This window comes from Typopeltis vanoorti, chromosome 20, assembly GCF_054136105.1.
Source record: "Typopeltis vanoorti isolate ZY-2024b chromosome 20, IOZ_Tvanoo_1.0, whole genome shotgun sequence".
NCBI lineage: Eukaryota > Metazoa > Arthropoda > Arachnida > Uropygi > Thelyphonidae > Typopeltis > Typopeltis vanoorti.
Window position 1 is genome coordinate 93174650 of NC_143568.1, and position 19178 is coordinate 93193827.

Here is a 19178-nt window from a genome sequence, read left to right on the forward strand (position 1 = left end):
TGTTCTAGCAGTTTTAACCTCCCAACCGGCTGATGTGAATGATATAGTCAGCTCTTCCTAGCTTTTTTCATGGATCAAAACTTCGTCGGCATTCTACCTTTTATCATGCCATTACCTTCCTCTGCCGTTAATCTCGTTACAGCTATTCTATAGCCATTAATGGATTAACTGTTGCTGAGTGACCTTTGTGTCCCCCTGTCTTTACGTCTATTGTGTTGCTTAGAATTTCATTTACTGTCCTAAGTTATTTGACCTTTCTTGTCTCTAAAATGATTTATTGTGTCTCTTCCCAAAAATTGAAATGAATTTCACATATGTGAAAAAAATCAATCCTGAAATGACCACTGATCAGCTTTTGCAATGAATCTATTTAGTGATAGTAAATTTTGTGTATTTTATTCTACAGATCAGTGCACCGGAAGAGTTGCACTGATTGTTCTTTCACTTTACATATTATAATTGAATAATTTTTTTTTCGAATTTCAGAATTTTCAAATGTTTGGTTCGAAAATATTATGTCAAATATTTATATGTTTAAAGAATATTTATTGAAATAAATATGTCCTTTTTGCTTTCGTTTCTAGCCAAATAGCATTATATGGATCATCACATTTCAGTTTTAGAAACGATTTTTTGTTATTCATAAAGACAAAATAAAAAAAAATGTTAAAATGCTAAATTGCATTACTCGGTTTCCGATTGTGTCTTTTTGGTATCAAAAATTTATATCCAATGATATTTTAGAAGTGATTCTTCGCCTTGGTCTTTTATTTATTTATTTATTTGTATTATGCATATTATGATAATATGTAATGCATATCCTCGTAGATATGTTGAAAATATGTGAAAAATTTAATTTTTCACATATTTTTGATTAATAAAAAATGAATCAATTGAATGATTCAAAATTTTTGCTCATTTTGAAGATTTTCTGATGCTCTCCCCCCCCCCCCACCTCCTTATTCTCTCCTGGAACTCAATTGCATAACTACTCTAAATATCTATACAGGTTTGAAAGCTTTTCTAGACAGTATTCAAAATCAATTACTTCATTTTACCATTTTGACAATAGATATACGGCAATCAGATTGTACCGTGAAGCTTCTAATTCTGTTCTATTTATTTGCAATCTAAAACCAGCTGTTCTACTATCCGCTGAAATTATGTGAAATTTTAGAAATAATATGCTATATTTTCACCATGCAAAATTGTTTATGTGCATACCACACAAAAGAAAGTTCAGTAGTATTATTTTTGTTTGGTTTTCTTTTAAAAAAATCTAAATATTACTTCTGCTGCTGGAAGCTATTTCTGAAATAATCTGTCTTATAAATACTCGGTAATATCCTCTTAGCTGGAGGAAAAGTTGAAGGCTTATTACTCTCAGTGCTATTGAGAAGAAAGGGGAGAACACTAAAGTGCCTCAGGCTGTAGTGCAGAATATGTCAAGAATGTCTTGTTTCCTTTTCGATTGTTGATTACCTATATCCTAACAGAAATACTGACATTTCGTTTACATGCTTATACATTACTTATGCCTAAATAATGACTTAATTTATCATGATCAGTTTCACTTTCATTATCGAAAAATTAGAAATTAAATCATACAATTATCTTGAAAAAGAGGATTTGAATTATTTTCAAAGAAAAGGTGCATATGCATTTCATAGTCTTCTTTTTTTGGGGGGGGGGGGGTTTAGACCTAATCAATCTGCAGATATTTCAAATAATTTATTTCATAAATCGTTCGCAAGACAGCTGTTACAGAATGTAAATCACTTGGGGAACATACCCATTCATTTTAGTGTAAAATAGTAGCAAAGGTTCAGTTACTTTAGATATGTAATCTTGAAGAAAATGTTATGTCTGCTGAGATTAGAATCTTACATGATTAATTTTTCTGACATGATTTCTCTATTCGTTATAATGTAACCAACTTCCAGATTTTTTCCCTCATGCAGACTCCATGTTATATGCAGTGATTTCTTCTTTGTACTACAAGAAAAAAAAATCAGATAACAGAAGAAAAATATATAGTATTTTCTTTTCCACTGGCTGAATTTACAATGTTCTTTCTTTGTGTTTTGAAGAGAAAGTGCAAATGACTTTTTTCTTACTATTTTTGCCATTATAACATCTCATATAATTATAAGAGTGACATTTTACCGTTTTTCTCCCACACGAGAAACAGAAATAAGGTAGTAATAATATTGTTGATTATGTCAAACTTCATTGTAGCAGAACTTTTTATTACAAAACTTTGTAATATACATCTCCGAAACAAGAAATTTGGAACCCATATCACATCAATGTTGAGTGTTGGCAAGATGAAAATGTTCCCGTTATTATTTATATATTTCATTTATTAACTAGGGGGGCTATGCCCAACCCCCCATGTTCTGGTCTGGTAGGTCAGTTCTCCTTCAGTGATAACTCGAAAGGGGGTTCCGCCCCTGAATTCTGATGACTCGAATTTTGAAGACTCGACACTCAGTGTAGCCCCTGAGTTTCAAAACGTTTCGAAAAACATGACATAAAAAGGCTTATCATTTTATATGTATATAGGGTAGATTTTATTTCATTATTTTTTATTGTTTTGGTGAAATACTTTACCAATGGAATACTCTTTCCAGTTCCAGAGGAAGTGGAAAGAGTATTCCAGTTCCTCTTATATTTTATTCCTTCGAAAATAAAATTCATTCTGTGTCATAAAAAGAACTTAAAAATTCGCCTTCAAGATGAAAAGGAAACAGTTCATTCAGGTATCCCTCTATCAACATTTCTAGTCCTGAAAAGGACTGTTTTGATGGCCTTGAAAACAAACATTTTTTATTTCATACTGTTCAGAATTTAAAATTCTTGAACAGTGTGGAACACCTTGAAGCAAGGGTAAATACACAGAGCAGTTTTACACTCAGGGCACCAGATTTTTGTTTCCTTTCTGATATTTTTTTTATTACATACATAACATTTGCATGCAGGTTTGTTTTTTTTTATTAGCCGTTGGTGGTAGATTTTCGGGGGAAAATGGTTGGAGTTAGCAGCGTTCAACCTCAGATGTCTGGCAGGATTTCCTGTTTTTCTACTTGCTGAAGAAGGCGCATGTGCATGCAGCAATGCTTTCGCAATTTCTATTCTGTATTCTAGATATGTTATGGTAGACAAACATTTTTTCTTGTGCAGGAGGAAACTGTTCCAAATAACAAAATCTAATACATGTCCAAACATTTTTCTGTAATATTTTTTATGCTGTTTTCTCATTACAGAGTAGAATGATAGCTGCTGATCGCACCTGTCGACTCCACCCATAGTGTCGTTCTATGCACACACACACACAGCAATGGGTTTTTCTTTCTTCAAACCATGCTTCTCCACAGATTCCATTGATGGATTGTGCAGGGAAGACAGCAGAAAAACATCTTTTTTGTCTTTCCAATGTAGTGCAAAGACTTTCCCTCACTGATAAGCTCGGATTTCCCCCCTTCGATAGCTTATCTGGAGGCATATCTCGCCTTTTTGCATTTATAGTACCATAACTATCTGTACAATGCTGTAAAAGCAAATCAGCGAGTTCAGGACACATATAGTAATTATCCATTGTAATGCAGTAACCTTTCCCCAGTAAAAAATTATGAAAAAGACAATATACATAAATAATATGTATATTGTCTGATTTATAATTTGCTAATTTATAATAATCACCACATAGTTTCAGTATCAAAAAATTAAAGTTATGTGGAACATTTACTAGAGAAAAATAACAAATTAAATAAAAACTGTACCTGTGTTTCATAACAGTTTTCGGGTGTGTGATAGTAATGCCATGGGGGGGGGGGTTAAACTATCAGAGGTGAAGTAAAGTTCAATTCTATTGTGAAAGGAAATGAAATTTTGATATACATATTTTGAATGATAAAAATAAGCAAATGTATCGCTTACTTTAAAAATTGGAGAATAAAATATCTGAATTATGCAGAAAATATAAATTTAAATCATAACTGTTAATTTCATTTTGTAATGACCAATTATACAAGGAAACCAAGAAAGTGAAAAGTACAAAGAACAGTAGATCACTATACAACATGAAGAAAAAATTTATTAATATGATTAAAGAATTTCATGTTATTTTCTATAAAGCTAGGTTGCTCAAGCGTGTCCTAATGGAAATCTGAAGTATTATTCGATTTCGAAGGTTTTTTACAAAAATAAAAATAATATAAACTAGAACGTCGGCAGCCCGTTTTCTTTTCATTTTTTAAAAGAATATTTCATATAATTATCGTGAATTAATTTCTTCGAGAACAAAGAAAAATCTTTTGTCTAGTAAGCGATTAGAAAAAAATTAGCGCAAAAAAATAAAAAATTAAATTGGTTCTCCAAGGTAAGGCTTTGTTCACTTAAATATTTTTAAGTGAACAAATTATACAAGATCTTTATTTTGTCCAGACATTAAAATTGTATTGTACAATAAAAAGAGAAAACAAAAATATAAATAATTTCTCTATTTTTAGTCTATCCTATATAACTAAAATCCAGTTGACCAGCATGGAACAAGGAAGTGCATTTCTTGTTATAGGCAACTGAGAGATGGCTACGAACGCGAGATAATCCGATTAACCATTCTCTTCAGCGTGAGGGTTTATCACACTTTCTAATGGACATGACAGTCAAATTGCACTTCTTATCCAGGTTCTTTAAACAGGTGGGCTCAAACATATCCAGATTTAGTTGGACGTCTATAGACGTCCTAGCCGTTTGGGAGGTTAAACTGCTCAGAAGGTGAGGCAGGGTGAGCTCTGAGACAATAGCACCTAGAGGTTGTGATTAGTTATTGTCAACAAATCCAATTGAATGTTGTGATTTGTCCTGTTTTATCTGTTTTGCATGCATGAAGTGTGAACTGATGTGGTAGGCAAGTTTTTAATATTCAATTTTCAATAAATTTATAACTTTGTCAAATGCTTTTTCAAAGTCAATAAATGGCAAAGTTAAAAGAAGCATTTTATTTAACATATTAAAGAAAGACAAATACCAAATAATATTCTAAAAGCTATCATAAGTATATATGAAAATAATCAGATACAAATAAGATTAAATCATGAGCTATCATATACGAGAGAGATAAACCAAGGAGTCCAACAGAGATGTCTCCTCTCAGCAACTCATTTTAATATTTACCTAAATGAAATAATAATAAAATGGAATAAAATTTTCCATGAAGGTATTAAACTTTCTCCTACTGTGAACTTAAACACTCTTTTTTGCCGATGACTAAATAATAATTACAAATTCTGAAGATAACTTACAGAAAGCTATTTTAAATCTAAATGAGATAGCCGAAGATTATGGTATGATAATATCAACAGAAAAATCAAAAACTGTGGCCTTAAAGGACAAGATCCAGTAAGAACTGAAATAGTAATAGATAACAAGATTTTAGAACAGGTGAATTCGTTTAACTACCTAAGTTGTATGATTACATATGAAAAAGATATAAACCTAAAAATTGTAAAATACAGTACTTAAAAATAGCAGGTGTAATTAAGTCTATATTTAAAACAAACCAGCTAAAATTATACAATGCATTAGCCCTGACAGTCCCAATGTATGGAAGTGAAATCTGGACAATAAAACAAAAAGACAGACAAAGGTTAATAAGCTGAAATGAAGTTTATGAGAAAAACTGCAAAGTATACTCTGTTTGATCACAAAAGAAATGAAGCTATGAAAGAATTAAACCAGGAATCAGTAATAGAAAAAATATAAACATACACATGTTCAAAGAATGAAAACAGAAAGATTACCAAAACAAGCCTTAAAGTACAAGCCATTAGGAAAAAGAAAACCAGGACATCCTCTTAAAAGATTCAACAATGACTTCTAAGGCCAGAACAGGCCATTCTAGGCCTAAATCCGTGATAGGCATGATGATGATAATAAATTTATAACTTTTTTTGCCCATATTTACAGTGGGAAACAGCAATGGTAAGCCTCAACCTCCTCTTCCAAATTTTATACCTTTTTGAGTAATTCAAATAGACCAACCAAACAGGGCCGTGCCAACCCGAGGGTGCACCGCACCCAGGCGGCAACATTGATATTTTATTTATTGTAGTAAATGCTACATGCGATTTCCTTTAGTTATTATTTTAAGGGGCAGCCAATAAAAGTTTGCACCCGGGTGGCAATTACCCTTGTCGCGCTCCTGCAACCAAATATAGCATTCTCCATCATTATTGATTTCTAACATACAGTATCTTAAAACAAACACATTGTCCTCCACTTTGTGCAGATTTGGTTACATTTAATTGATAAATTAAGGTGTTCAAAGTTATCCTATAATTAACTGCATTAGATCAATTAAGATGAACACTAATGTGCTATACACTCTTAAAACTTTCATACCTCAATAAAAATGCAATCATACGGTCAAACTGACATGAATTATGTAGCACAGCTTGCATAAGCCATGACAGCACACTCATCTGAAACGGGCATGTGACGCCACTGTTTATCACTATTCTGTATGTCAGCTCTATTGCACACAAATTGGTAAGAATCCTCAAGAAATATAAGATTCATACCTTATTCACCCCCCCCCCACACACACAACCTTAACAAAGCTTTGATATCCTGGCTTCAACCAGTAAAACCTAAACTTAACAGTTTCCCAGTGGTGTCATGTTCGTGTGTGTATGTGTATATATTTTCATTCAAAGTTCATTAGTTTTAAAGAAACCATCAAGACTAAATGTAAAGAGGATTTATTATAAAGCTAAACAAGAACTTCTCCAAGAAAGAATTGTTGACACTAAATGGTTTATAGCACAATTGAATTCCCATAAGGTATTTATCTGCCTCTTTAGAACAAATTGTAGAAAATAACTTATGGCAATGCGTTAAGAATATGCTTACCTCTCAAGTCACTGATATCCAGAACACACAAATTTAAATGAATAAGAAAATGATGCGTGAAGGTAGAACAAGAGAAGTTATCTTATCTTATCCAAAGGATCATCTTCCTCTCAACGAGATCATAAGTTCTGGTTATCATCTTTCAAACATAGAAACAGATATTGTCAGCAAGGGTTTTAACTTTGCAATATCCTCCTCATAGTATTCCTAAAGAACTTTTATTATCTAAAAGACTGCTTCTTTCCTTCTACCTCAGGAAGCTAAATTAAGGATAGATCGATTCTGATTACTAAATAACTTAAGAAATAATTTTCTACGAGAATAGATTGATTCTAATCAATCTTTTGCTATTAACCAAGTAAAATCACCAAAAAAGTAATGTTACCAAAGCAGAACTCTAAGCACTAAAATATTTAAAAGAAAATAAAAAATATTATAATCCTTCCTGCTTTCAAAGGAAATGCCACAGTTATCTTAGATACTGAAGAATATTATTACAAAATGGCAGAGTTACTATATACAGATACTCCATTCTTGATAATGATCCAACATGAGAATTATGTAACCAAACTAATAACCTTCTCTATTCTAGTTTTGAATTCTCTAGAGAATTAAGATTATTTCTCCAGTCCCTGCATCCCCTCATTCCTTTGCATGAATGATTCCAAAAATACGAAGAAAACATCCCCACTAAGACCAACTGTAGATGGAATTGGCTTCCCTACTTATAAGTTAACCAAACATCTGGCAAAATTATTAAAAGCTTTTACAGATTCTTCTGATTCCTGCATTAAGAATTTCCAACATTTTGTTTCCAAGATTAAAGACATACACCTACAAAAGGATGAAATGTTAGCCAGCTTTTGATATTACTTCTCTATTTACTAATGTACCACAAATGTAGTATTAGTTCTTTTACAAGATAAATAATTTTTTAATATATTTTCTTTAGATTATCGTTTACAAGATAATCTAAAAAAATCATGACCCTCTTAAGTCGCTATATACATTCAGGCTAATTCTTTTTTGGAAACACAATCTACAAGTAATATTATGGGTTAGCCATGGGCAACCCTCTATCACCTGTACTAGCAGTTTTTGAAGAAGTTTTTGGTCCAGATTCACTCCAAGAGTTCTTGAACCATCTTAACAACAACATCCATAAAATTTACAGCAGAACTAGAAGTTAACAGTTCGCTTCCTTTTCTTGATGTAAAACTTACAAAACATTTCTATTATTTCTATTCATTACTATTTCTAAACTCTTCTCTAATCCTCCTACACACCGTGTCGAAGAGATTAATGATGTAAAAGGTTTTATTCTATGTATTCCGTATATCAGCTCTATTTCTAACAAATTAGTAAGAATCCTCAAGAAATATAAGATTTGTACCTTACTCCCCCCCCCCCCCTAACAAGGCTTTGATATCCTGGCTTCAACCAGTAAAACCTAAACATAACAGTTTGAAGTAGGCAGGTGTTTACTGTGGCTGTAATTCTCCATAGTATAGGCAAATATTGAAATCAATTGAGCTCTATTGAGAAATATTTCAGAGATATCACCTATGGTAGAATCAGGGCCAAAGCTTTATTCAGTCATGTTCTTAATTCTTCTGATCCCAATGACCATCAATCCACTGTACACTCAGTAAACTGGGATAGATCTGATATCATTTACAAATGATATGGTGGTGAACTTGAAAGCAAACTCTTAAAATCAACAAAAAATTGCACTAAATCCTGTTCACCCTAATGCCAACCTCGGTCACAATCTTTCTGATTGTTACTCTTTGATATTCAGCTATGGTGGTTTTGAGACCATGTCCTTGTGCATGGGCACACCAATGCGGACTAGTCCACGAATTCATTCTAATGTAAGCAATCCATTGATAATTTAGAAGTTTGGTGATGTACCCAAGTAATGTTTTTTTTCTCTTCTATGTATTATTCACCTGATGAAGTCTTCTTGGAAGACAAAACTAGTAATGCCATTGGAAATAAATTTTAGTTATTTTCTATTTTATCATTTAGCTATATAGTCCTATAAGTTATTTTTTTTTAAAAAAATTATATAGATAACGTGAATCCAACCTACCAATGAAATGTTGTAAACTTGAGTATTATGGATATTATTTCTGGGAAAACTCCCATGTTACTCCTCTTAACAAACTATTATATTTACAGCTATTTTGCATGTTTCTGTTTAGGAGTGCCCTGTTTAAATGTCATTGGCTTTTTACTCATGGATTCTTAGGGCATTGTAGATGTATATTTACCAACAAATATATGTAGCATAAAGGAAGAGAAATTTGCACATACCTTTTTTCCTGGATGTTGTGGCTTGTCTTCTTTCTGCGGTGTGCAAACTACTGCAGTTATGGTGTTTTGGAAGGACGTGTGTGTGTGTGGGGGGGGATTTTGGGCAATGTGGGAGAATTAAAATATATTGTGATAGAAGAAACCTGTTTTTTTTTGTATAATATATATATATATATACACATTATATTATTAGGGATGGGTGGAGCATTTTTTTATATAGGGTGGGAAAGGGTGAAAGGGGATGAAAACAGCAACTGATTTTTTGAGGGGGGGGTTGATGGGGTGCAGTCCATTTCGACTATGCTTGGTCGTCGTCTGAACTCATGGAGGAAGTGGTTGCTATGTCAGGTCGGTTAGGTGTTTCTGCCTTTGAAGTGTTTGTATTATCGCAGATTGGTCAGGGTTGTGACCTCGATTTTACTTTGTGAAGCTTCCAAACCTCGGCGATTATGTAGGGCCGGTGGATGTTGATAGAGTTCATGTCACAGTTGAGTATTATTTGAGTATTGAGTATTATTATTGTGGGTGAGCCTGTGGGTTAGATAATCTAGACACTGATCTAGAAGCAAAACATGGAATTTTTTATTTTTCCTTCAAAACTTCTAATAAGCAAGGTATTCTCACAATGGACCATGAAATTCATCAACCACTTTAAAACATTTATAAATCCATGACTACAGTGGGATTCTAACCTGCAATCTGTTGGTTCAATAGTGAATGTGCTATCTGTTTAGCCAACCAGGCTGTCATTTGCTATATGTCCACTACATTTATTATTGTTTGTACCATAATCTTTTTGAATTGTTGTGACTGATTTTAAACATTATTATTGTTTTTATTATTACATACACCTCCTAGAGTCAAGATTCATCAAGCGAGGCAATAGGAAGATGCATTCTAACAAAAATAATGTTTGTGCACTCGCCATCTCATTTGGCAAAAAATTTTACTCGCCAACGACTCTCCATACAAAAAAGTCATGCTGCACTCTCTTATGCAGCACACCTGTATACAACTTCAAAGAATGACCTCTTGTCTCTATTCCCTTCCCTCCTTCAACCCTTTGAAAAATATCCTGGGTATGTATTTGATAAGCACCCCCTTAGCAATTTATGTCTCAATCATATCACCCCTCTTTCACCTATTGACTGGCATCTGTTCTCCCAACCTGTCTTCATAGTCAGTATTCCACAATCCCAATATTGCTTTTGTGATTCATCTCTGAACGTTTTCCACATCTTGCTTCTTGCATAGGAATGGAGGTGACCAAATTGATGTGCAGTAGTTTAGATGTGGTCTAATCAAAGCATTGTACAGTGGGATGACCACATCTTTATCTCTACTTGTCAGTGTTCTTCTTAGTATACTGGCATTTCTTTGTGCTGTTTTTATTATTTTTGCAGTATGTCCCTTGAACTTCAATTCTTTATCTGCCAAGATCACATGCTTCATCCACCTCCTGTAATACAATGTCTCCAGTATGATACATAGCTTTACTTTTTTGAGATCTAAAGTGCAAAACCTTACAATTTACTGGTTTTAAGTTGACATCCCCACTTGTTTGCCCATATAGTCACTTTATTCAAATCGCTCTGAAACACCAGCATCATCCACAAACAGCTGAATATCAGTTTGAAACCACTCGCAATACCATTAACAAACAAACTGAACAGTAGTGGCCCTAGAACAGAACCCTGTGGCACTGCACTGGTAACTCTCCTCCTGAGAGATATGGCACCTCTATACACCATCGTTTGATATCAATTAGAAAGTCAGTTTACTATCCAATCAACCAATTGATTTTCCAATCTCATTTGCCATAACTTATACACTAGTTTGATATTGTAGCCTGTCAAATGCTTTGTAAAACCCAGAAGTATCACTGTATATGAATCACCCCTATCCAGAACTGTAGTCACCTTATTATAATCCACTATAAATCAACAATGACATGACTCAACAAAAAAATTTCATTAAAATCCATTCTTCTATTGAAAACTTATTATATCCATGTAGACAGATGAATGCAGTTCTTCTTATTTTGCGAAACATTTAACAAGATTAATACAGCCTCTTGAAATGGGGCTTAAAAAGCTCCATTTCAAGAGGCTGTATATCCAGAGCATGCTTTTACAACTATCCATGTCTTAATGAATTTTGAACCCATAGCTCTTGTGATAATCAGGTAGTGGCCTTTACCAACTGACTTACCAGCACAGCCAGGTGAAATGAAATGACTTATTTGAAATTGCTGTTTGATCACATAATTTTTAACTTCTAGCTAATATCTCCCTGCCCTTTTGCTCTTTGTATCCAGTACACTAGAGAGGAAATGGCATTAGCTGTTATTTCACTTCTCAAAACTGAAGTTTGATATTACAATAAAGAGCCTAAAAAGGCTTCATTCTGGCAAAATTAAGTTATTGATATAAATATTATATATTTGATGTCGAAGGTTATACTGTCATAAGCTTTCAGGAAAATTTTGAATCTGACTATAATAATGGATATATAATATTCTTTATATCAATAACTTAATTTTGCCAGAATGAAGTTCTTTATTGCAATATTTATGCATGCATTTACTGAGAGTTCACTTAAGAAAAATATACTTTTTGACCTGGGATTGCTACGGTTTGACAGAGAGTTTATGGTTCTCTTAAGGTTTTTGTGCCTGGTCTCTGATGAGAACTAAAGTACAAAATAAGTATTATTATTATGTGACACCTCCAAGGACTCATTGAGAGAGAGAGAGGGCACTACCGTACATCTTCATCCACTTCTATTTACATAAAATAACAAGACTACTCAAATGTTTAACACTAGGATTAAACATCTGCTGGATAACACCATCAGGTAGAGCCAAAGCTTAGTATTATTTCATTATCCAAGAATCATTCTAGGTTTTGAATGATGTATTTTAGTATACTGAAAACTAAATGTATTAATAAAAGACAAATACATAAGCTTATGGGTTGATTTCATGTTTTTTAAGTGGTGCAAATCAAGACAGTTCCTGCCAAAGGCAATATTTTCATAAGATCTCAGAAAATTTTTGAATCTTTAACGCAGCAGAATTAATTGTGGCAATTCCTTGATATACACGGCAAGAGTTTTGATTAACGTGCCTTTAACCCTGCGGAGCTCGTAGCTGATCTGACAGATACATGCAAAATGTTTAATATAAATATTCTGACACAATTTAGTGTATAGCTTGGAGGTCATGAGTAGCTGTGCATTCATGTGTTCGAGTGATATTCCGCACTGTTTTTTGCTGTCAGTTTGGTTTAACACATGTTATGTAAAGGTTTGTGATATTTGACAGTAAATTGTATCTGAGAGATGCCGCAACCTCTGATGTCAGTATAGTATGGTTTAGTTTTTTATTTTTTTCTATAATTTCTAGATTGTAACTGAAAATAAATAAACCATCATGTATTACTGAAATAGAGAGCTAAAGGTTTATTTATCATACATGTCCTCTCGGAGATGTGCTTTACATTATGGAAAATACTAAGGAAAGTGATCTGGGGCTTACTCCACCTTTACTACAAGTTGCCCATAAGGTTGCTTTTGTTTGCATCTGCCGAAACATTTAGTTTCTATATATTCGGCACGAAACTTGTAGTTTCTATATTCGGCTATGAAATAATGTTGGATTCAATATCCACTTAATTTGTACCACCATGTATTATATTTGCAGTGATTTTTCTTTATGTTTTATTGCTTGTTTGCCAAGGTCTGGAGAGTCATTTTGCTTGTTATCGTAGAATTTATGCCGATAAGAAAGAAACTAAAACTGTTCAAATGACTCTTGATAACTTCTTTTGATAAAAAAAAATTGCAATAAATAATGTAGATACAAGTATTTATTAAACATTTACTTTGCATTCATTTTTTATCTTTCCTAAAAGAGTATCATATAAAACAAATTATTAATACAGTAATCAATCATGGACGAGTTGTAATTTTTACCATTGATTAACACGATTTTGATACACGCAGTAACATCGAGGGATACCTGTATAATATCCTTTATATCAATAATTGAAGTATAGTCATTTTGCACAGCTGCAGTTCTAAGTCATCATATCCTAAACCACATATTTGTCATAAATTTTGGTTAATAATCCAGTCTAATAAATGTGATATACATACACATATATATGAGACTCAAATACAGAAATGTGATTTAAAAAGAAAATGAATGAGTTTGAAAAACGTGAACCAAACCTTGGATATTTGATCTGAACTACGATGAACTTGAGTTCATCGTAGACTCAAGAATTTATTTGAAAAAGAGAGAGACAAATCGCAAGAAATATATGCCTTTTTCTTTTCCATGAGAAAACATATCGAAAATAACTTGAGATGTCAACAGGTGTTCTCAGAGAATACAGTATAACATGTAAGAAAGCCAAGCTGTGTGTAAAAGTAGTTAAACAAAAGTTGTGGGAAGACTGGTAACAATATAGGAGATAAATATCATGAAGGTCACAGAACGTTCTGAAGGCTATTGTTTTTTTTTTACATTAAAATGGGGAAAAAAGAGCAATATAAAATGAATTAAAGATGATAAAGGTGACATCAAAAATGTTTACAGTAAGTAATTATTTTGGAAGATTGTTAAATGAGATAAGTAGTGACAGTGATTTTATAAAAAAAAACAAAAAACAGGATGGATGCAATTAAGATTACATATCAGTACATAAAATAGGAAAAGAGCAATCAGAAACTGAAATGTGGAATCGCCCATTCAACAGCTTTCTTCACTCCACTAATAGTCAAATGTTTCTCTCATTTTAGCAACCTTGTGCATCTCTATTCCCTAAATGTCCATTTTTTTTAATTTTGTTTTTCATTGGGTTTTCATCCCATAAACTCAAAAAAATCATCTGTAGGACCCACACTATTTCAGACAGTAACATATCCTATTTGAGTTAGGTACCAAGAGATGGCAGCACTTGTTTGTCAGTCTCTTCATCAGTGGTTGCCTATAATTAATGATAAGCATGGGCCAGCTATCTCTGATTAAAAGGCATTAGCTTATTATTTTTTATGTGACACCTCCAATTAATCCAAAGACTCCTAGAGGGAGGGCAGCAACTCACCATCTCCATCTCTTAATCCATCAACTACAACTATTTTCACAGATTGTCTGTGAAAATACCAGTGGTGGTAGTGGACAGTATATCACGAACATCGATGCCCACAGCAGGATTCGAACCTACAGCCTTTTGGCTGGAGAGCAAATACATTAACCACTCAGCCAACCAGGCCATTGACGTTTATTTACTTCATTCTTTCACACAACCAATTCCCAAAAACTGAGAAATTTAAAAAGATCACCCTAAAATACATAATTCAAAACCTAGAATGATTCTTGGATAATGAAATAATACTAAGCTTTGGCTCTACCTGATAGTGTTATCCAGCAGATGTTTAATCCTAGTGTTAAACATTTGAGTAGTCTTGTTATTTTATGTAAATAGTTAGAAGTGGATGAAGATGTACGGTAGAGTGCCCTCTCTCTCTCTCTCTCTTAATGAGTCCTTGGAGGTGTCACATAATAATAATAATAATAATTTGGTTTCTCTGTTTATAAGATACCAAACATAGTATTTTCAAGTGCTTCTTCAGTCCAATGAACAGAGTGATGAGCTTGCAGTAGATAGCAGAAGTTAACCTTACACAAAAGATCTTTCAAAAAGATTCATGTGAAGTGGGATTTAATTCGACAGTTTGTCAGAGAGCACAGACACTATCCACTCATCAAATCAAGCTGGCAATGTAATCACATGCAAATCATTTGCAGACTATTCATTATGAACAAGCAAAAAAGTCATGCTTGACCTTTTGAATGATGTGAATAGCTTGTTTTTATAGTTAGTGTGCTCAGTGAATATAGAAATGAGCATTTTCATTTTTATAGGCATTTTATTTTACACATCATAATGTATGATAAATTGAACATAAATTTATGTGCTGGAAATGCAAACTTTTAAAAGTAATTCTTTTGCATTATTGCTAATTATTTTCCTTCTTATTTCCAATATTATTTCTTAAATTAGTGTTTGTTAGCAGTTATTGTCAATAGAGATAGTTTTGAAAAGGCTAATGAAAGGAATGTTCCTACATTAGGTAAGTGGCCAAAAACAGTTTCTGGTTTGCCTAGTACCTCTGGAACAACTGCTAGTGTCGCTTTTATCCGAAGGGGCAAAATGTATATTGGTCATGTAGGTGATTCTAAAATAGTGTTAGGATATCAGGATTCGGGTAAGTTGATTAGTGTTTGTTTGCTCCAAAATAAATAAAGAAATAATTTAAAAATTTTTTCAGTTTAAGTTTTTAATATACAGTTATTGCTTTATAGTATTCATTATTATATTCATGCTTTATATTAATTATTTCATTTAAATATAGATGAATATACACATTCTTATTTCAATGAAGAGTTCATTGATGACTAGAGATCATACATGTGAAGTTGAGTAGAGCCAACAAGAAAAGGAAGATTTGCATCCAGTTAAAAAAAAAAATAAAATAAAATATTGGCCATTCCCATAGCAATGGCTAATAATGATACTACTGTCCCCGACTCCATTAATTTGTATGCTCTCCTTCCCCTCATTGGTTCTAGTTATGAGGAAAATTAAGAGTGTGAACAGGTTGTATCAGTTGCATAGTCATATTAAAAATGAAGATATTTGTAAGGAACTTAAGACCATTAGCATCCATGTATGTGCATATGCATGTAGAACTGATTTAAGGTGGCATGGTCATTTGAACAGAATGAGAAAGGAGGGATTAGAATGAAATGGGTAATGGGACCTCACTGGATTGTTGCAGATGTGGGGAAGTAGTCTTAGAAGATTGAAGTGTATGAGCTGACACCATTAGAGACCTGTCAAATAATTTTGAAGAAAGTAATAATGTAAATTTACCTGTGTAGTGCTATTCTAGTATCTCCTGTAAAGATACATACCTCAAGGGTAATCATCAAGAAGTGGTGCTGATATTCCTCTGTGAAGATTGTTGAGTGCTTGATCTTCTAGGCTTGACTTAACATAATGATTTCTAATGTTCTTCAAGACAGATGGAAGAATTTCTGTCTGTCTGTTCAGTGAGTTGACATGTGTTAACCATTCTTTAAATGGAGAATGGCCGAGAACCATTTAAAGGATGTATAACTGGCATTTAGGAAGAGTAGACAGTGTTGTCTTTTCTGAAGTGTATTTTTTTGGATATTGGCTATGATAAATACTACCTTTTAATGTATCTGGATCATGTAGCCAGATAGCAAGCACATCATCCACATAGCATAGCCAAAGTATGAGTTTGAGCAGGGCTGTCCTGAAGATTTTTTTTGTGTCTCAGTGTTATTATATAAAAACTGCAGTCCCAATTTTTATATAAGAAGGTCTTCGTTGGTCCCATCCAGTTCTTGTATAAGTTTCCCTAGCATGTAAAAATAACCAATATTTTATAATGTGATTTAGTCCCTGAAATTGTGATCAGTGTTAAACCTGGGATGTATCACCTCATCCTGAGTAGCTAACAGTGTTCTTTTGGATGCCAGCATCATTACCCTAGCTAAACTCTTTTCTGTATTTCCTCCCCAAAAAAACCCAACATGGTCTCCAACATATCGTATTAGGTTGCATGATACTTAGTGACATCAGAATGTTGACCTGTTTGTAGATTGTTTGTTTGTAATAGCAACAGTTAGTTTATACAACAGCAATAAAAGGAGAGACTGTTGTTGGAGAGACTAATATTGAATAGGATTAGTGAGATCAAGTTCTCAGCTTAACAACCTACATTGAAGCAGGATTTCAAAAATGCCTGAAGCCTACTGCAGTCTTTATTGACTTAACAGCAGCTTACGATACTGTTTGGAGGGAGGGACTCGTATATAAATTTCTTAAGGTCATCCCATGTAAAATATTGGTCATCTCCTAACCAAATTACTGTGTGATCGATATTTCAGGGTAGTCATGAGGAAGCATCAGTAAACAGAGTACTTAAGAATGGATTACCTCAGGACTCAGTGCTCGCACCACTGCTTTTTAGCCTTTACATCACAGATATTCTTGAAACAGCTAGCAGGAAGTTTGCTTATGCAGATAATCTAGCTTTGGCGATCAGCGACCAGTCTATACAAAGAACTGAAGAAATATTGGCAATGATCTGTCAGCTTTATGGCAGTTCTATAAAAAAATGGAGATTAACCAAATTCTGGTAAAACTGAATGGTCTTGCTTCCACCTCAATAACAGACTTGTAAATCAAAAACCAGAGATGAGATGATGAGACATTAATTTCGTTTAATCTGACACCTAAATATCTGGAAATAACTTTGGATAGAACTTTGTCATATAAACAGCATATGATTAATATCGCTGCTAAAGTTCACACCAGAAATAACATAGTTCAGAAGCTTTGTGGTACTATATGGGGCTCAAGTGCCACAACTCTGCGGTGCACCACCATGGATCTAATTTACAGTGCAGCAAAGTCAGGCCCAGTTGGTGGTATGTGCAATATACACAGGCGCCGCAGAAGAAAAGGCGCCTAAAATATCTCAAAAAATATGAGATAAGAATTTAAACAAACAACGAATGGTACATATAATTATGAATGTACGTCGTCTTCCGTTCGGGCCCCTTCAGATCTTCCCAGAAATGAACAAATAAATTCTGAAATTATATCCTGGATTCGATTATATCACTATAATTTTTGATTAAAATTTATAAAAATATACCTAAAATAGTTCTTTATTTTTTGATGTATCATAAATCAACTTATGATTAATTGTTGAGTTCCGTGTAAGGGCTGTATCTTAATTTTAATTGGATCGGATGCATGTGGTTCAGCCCTAAAAGTTGGCCTACTACTGATAACTCATTCTTCTCGACATTCGAGCCTCTTATGTTAGCGGGCTGTTAGGGCGGCGTCAGCAACACAAAATAATCGGCAAACTCTCGAGTCCAATGCGAAACATTCTTGTAAAATTCTCTTATCTATTTTCGTTGAATCCTCAAAATTAATTTATTTATTAATGTAAAGAATATTTGAATAAATCTCTTAACTTTATATTACGATTTTATATTATTTTGAAAATTTATATAAGCAGGATTAATCTGTAGGTAACGTTATACTGTAAAGTGGTTTTCATTTGTTTTTCATTTCCTGTTCATTTTATTCACACTTTATTCAAAAAAAAATTTTTTTTGGAAAGGCGTCAAACATTAATTGCGCACACAAGAAAAATACTATGTGGCAGTCCTGAGCAGAGTATGCTGCTCCTGTCTGGCTCAATGGTTACCATGTCAATAAACTAGATGCTCAACTTAACTCCACTTTACGTTTAATAACTGGTTGCATTAGGAGTACACCCTTACAATGGCTCTCCACTTTGAGCCATATTGCTCCTCCAGAACTACAACGACAGGAAGCCTTGCTTCGTGAATATAAAAGAATTTTAAATAGCCAAAACCTCCCAATACATGGGAGATTTTGGCTTTATCTAATAGACTAAAATTATTCCAGATGCTTTATCTAATTGACTAAAATCCAGAAGACCTGCCATAAAAACCACCCATAATCTTCTTAGCCAGAATGATAGTATGGTGAGTAGGTGGAATGTACTGTGGTCCCAAGCAGTACATTCCAGTACATATCACCTGACGTTTGTTATTACATAAACATCTTCCAAAAACCATCTGGATATTACTTGCCCAGGAATATATGAACGACGGCTAACAGGATTTGTACAGGCCATGGTGTATATGGAGACTTAACTTTCAAAGTGGGGTAAGATACCAAATCCCCACTGTCCCTGTGGAGTCAAGACCCAAACCATTCGCCATATAGTACAGCAATGGGAGCTGATGGCATATCTAGGGTATGCCATCAGCTCCCATTAAGGATATCTTTGACCTA

The 19178-nt window shown here is 33.5% G+C and overlaps 1 protein-coding gene across 2 annotated transcripts in view; it reads left to right on the forward strand.

Moving 5' to 3' along the window:
• Positions 1 to 19178, forward strand: part of Pp2C1 (protein phosphatase 2C) — a 90699-nt gene that overhangs the window by 14303 nt on the left and 57218 nt on the right. For both annotated transcript variants that reach the window (XM_090410385.1, XM_090410386.1), the window contains exon 2: positions 15376 to 15510. In XM_090410385.1, coding sequence (XP_090266511.1) covers positions 15376 to 15510 — 135 coding nt within the window. The remainder of the gene's footprint in view (positions 1 to 15375; positions 15511 to 19178) is intronic.